This window comes from Alosa sapidissima, chromosome 14, assembly GCF_018492685.1.
Source record: "Alosa sapidissima isolate fAloSap1 chromosome 14, fAloSap1.pri, whole genome shotgun sequence".
NCBI lineage: Eukaryota > Metazoa > Chordata > Actinopteri > Clupeiformes > Clupeidae > Alosa > Alosa sapidissima.
The window spans coordinates 13173053-13175552 of NC_055970.1; the positions used below are offsets into that span (position 1 = coordinate 13173053).

At 48.7% G+C, this 2500-nt stretch overlaps 1 protein-coding gene across 1 annotated transcript in view; it reads left to right on the forward strand.

The window, feature by feature from the left end:
- Positions 1–545: 545 nt before the first annotated feature.
- cdx1a (caudal type homeobox 1a) overlaps positions 546–2500 on the forward strand; it is a 15097-nt gene continuing 13142 nt past the window's right edge. Inside the window, exon 1 of the mRNA XM_042060949.1 lies at positions 546–1257. Coding sequence (XP_041916883.1) covers positions 825–1257 — 433 coding nt within the window. The 5' untranslated portion in view covers positions 546–824. The remainder of the gene's footprint in view (positions 1258–2500) is intronic.

The window sequence follows — 2500 nt, forward strand, 5'->3', positions numbered from 1 at the left end:
TGGTGTTTAACAAGGACAGAGCCCACCACAGCGCGCGAGCTGGTTAGTTTCCCACGCGCGGAGTCCGGGGTTACGGACACGCGAGCCTACATGACAATGGCTGAATACAATCTCCTTGTCAAACGCCTACCAAGGTGGTTTGCTACATTTTTATTGCCCTCTCCTTTGATCCCCAACGTCCGGTAGCCTTTGAAATGCACGCGCGCCTTCCGATGTAAATAACTGGCGTCAAGAGCAACGCGGTCTGACCCCTAGCGTCGCTCTATTGACCGAAATTCATCGGAGAGAGCTCGAGGACTTGGTTGCTTTGGAACAAATGAAAACGGGCTGAAGGTTTTCTGTAGTGAAACATACTTTACAAGATGCCAATGACCAGCGGGGGTATGAATGGAAGTGACCATGAGGCCATGCAGTATGCGGAATATCAACAGGTGTTTCGAGTCATAATGCGCCTGTTTCAGATAACAGTAACAGTGAAGTTAATAGATTAGATTTTCGGTTACATATGCGCCACAGTGTAAAGGTTTGTGGACTTTATTGCTCCTGTTTGAGGCCACGCAGGGCAGGAGCAATAAATCCTCGAGGAATCACACGGCGCGCGCACACACACACACAAGCAGACGCACGCACTAACACCCAGGTGTGTTAGGCCGCTCCTGTAGGGTTGGTTGTAAAATCAGACGTCACGGCGCGAGGGGAGACGCTCACAGGTAACGGCTGAGGTGAGGTTTGTATACCTGGTCAAAGTTTATCTCGCGAACACCACTGGTCTGGATGTCTGAAAGTGGAGCGCGCGCTATGCACTGGAGAGCTATTTGGGGAAGATGTACGTGAGTTATCTGTTGGAGAAAGATCCGGGCATGAACGGCACGGCCGGCAGGCATCACAACTTAAACTTCAACCATCAAAACTTCCTCCCCGCGCCGCAGCAGTACACAGACTACAGCGCCTACCATCACATCCCCGCGTTCCACGGAGGAGACCCAAATCACGGAAACCTCAGCGCGGGCGCATGGAACGCTACATACCCACCTCCGCGCGAGGACTGGTCCGCATTCTGCCACGGGGCCGGTCCTCTCGGCTCTAACTTGGGCCCGGTCAGTTTAAACCTCAGAGACTCGAGTCCCATCGTACCACCCGAGCAAAGTCTCGTGCAGTCAGTCGTCACGGCATCAACAGCTGGACAACTGTCCCCCGACCCGCAGCGCACAGACCCCTATCAGTGGATGAGGAAGAACATGGCACCGGGAAACACAGGTGAGCTGCGCGTCAACTGCACGCAACTCATTTCTTAATAGGGCCCAAGAGGAAAACTGTCGGGATGGAAACGTCAGAATCAGAAATTCGTATCGTAAGCACGAAATGAAACGATACAATGTCGTACTGTAATTAGAAATATGTACTAAGTAATTCATCTCTATTAGACAACAATCAGATGAGGTCTAGAGGCCTCTCTCTCTATATATGTGTGTGTGTGTGTGTGTGTGTGTGTGTGTGTGTGTGTGTGGAGAGGGCTGTGTGTTTGAAGTGACACAGATAGAGGTTTCTGTTTACAGTAAATGTAAGGAGAGAGAGATTTATTTGATTCTAGATTTCTGTGACTGTAAGAAGATCTATGGAGAAGGATTGTGTGTATGTGTGTGTGTGGGTGGGTGGGTGGGAGGGGGGTGTTAGAGAAGGGTCCTGTTTGACTGTGATGGGCTTCTGGTTGTGAGAGAAGGTTCCTGTTCCAGAGAGTTCCTGAGGCAGTGTGTGTGTGTTTGTTGGTTATATCTGAGCCTGATCTTGCTATGTAGCCTACATTAGGGGTTCCCAAACTTTTCCTTGACAAGGCCCCCCAAATACCACTAGGTTCTGGCCAAGGACCCCCGTGATGTGTTATTAAACCCATCGACAATACTACGGCAAATGTAAAAATACATTAAGCTAATCCTAATAATTATTTTAGCCACAAGCACTTTGTGATGGAGCATACAGTGTGTAAAATTACATTTGGGGCTTTCTGCTATATGAGAGCTATCACTCTACTATTATTCCCAGTCATTATCATGGAAAATAATGTTCAGATATGCGACAAACTATTATAATGGCATTGTATAACAAACCTCATAGTAATGGGTATATTTAACATTTTTCAAATGTATTTATTTGTTGCTTTTATTTTTCTTTCCAACTTGCTGAGGCCCCCCTGGCACCCCCTCGCGACCCCCCAGGGGGCCCCGGCCCCCACTTTGAAAACCACTGGCCTACATTATGAGCGATCTGATAAAGCTGACCATCCTCATGTGGGTCTGTGTGTCAACAGGCATCTCCACTACATACAGTAGCTACAGGTGTGTGTGTGTGTGTGTTTGTATCTTTGTGTGTGTGTGTGCGTGTGTGCGTGTGTGTGTTTGTATCTGTATGTGTGTGTGTATGTGTGTGTGTGTGTGTGTGTGTGTGTGTGCTTGTGTCTGAGTGTTGTCCTCATCCCAAACCCCAGCTGTGTATGCAGAGGTGC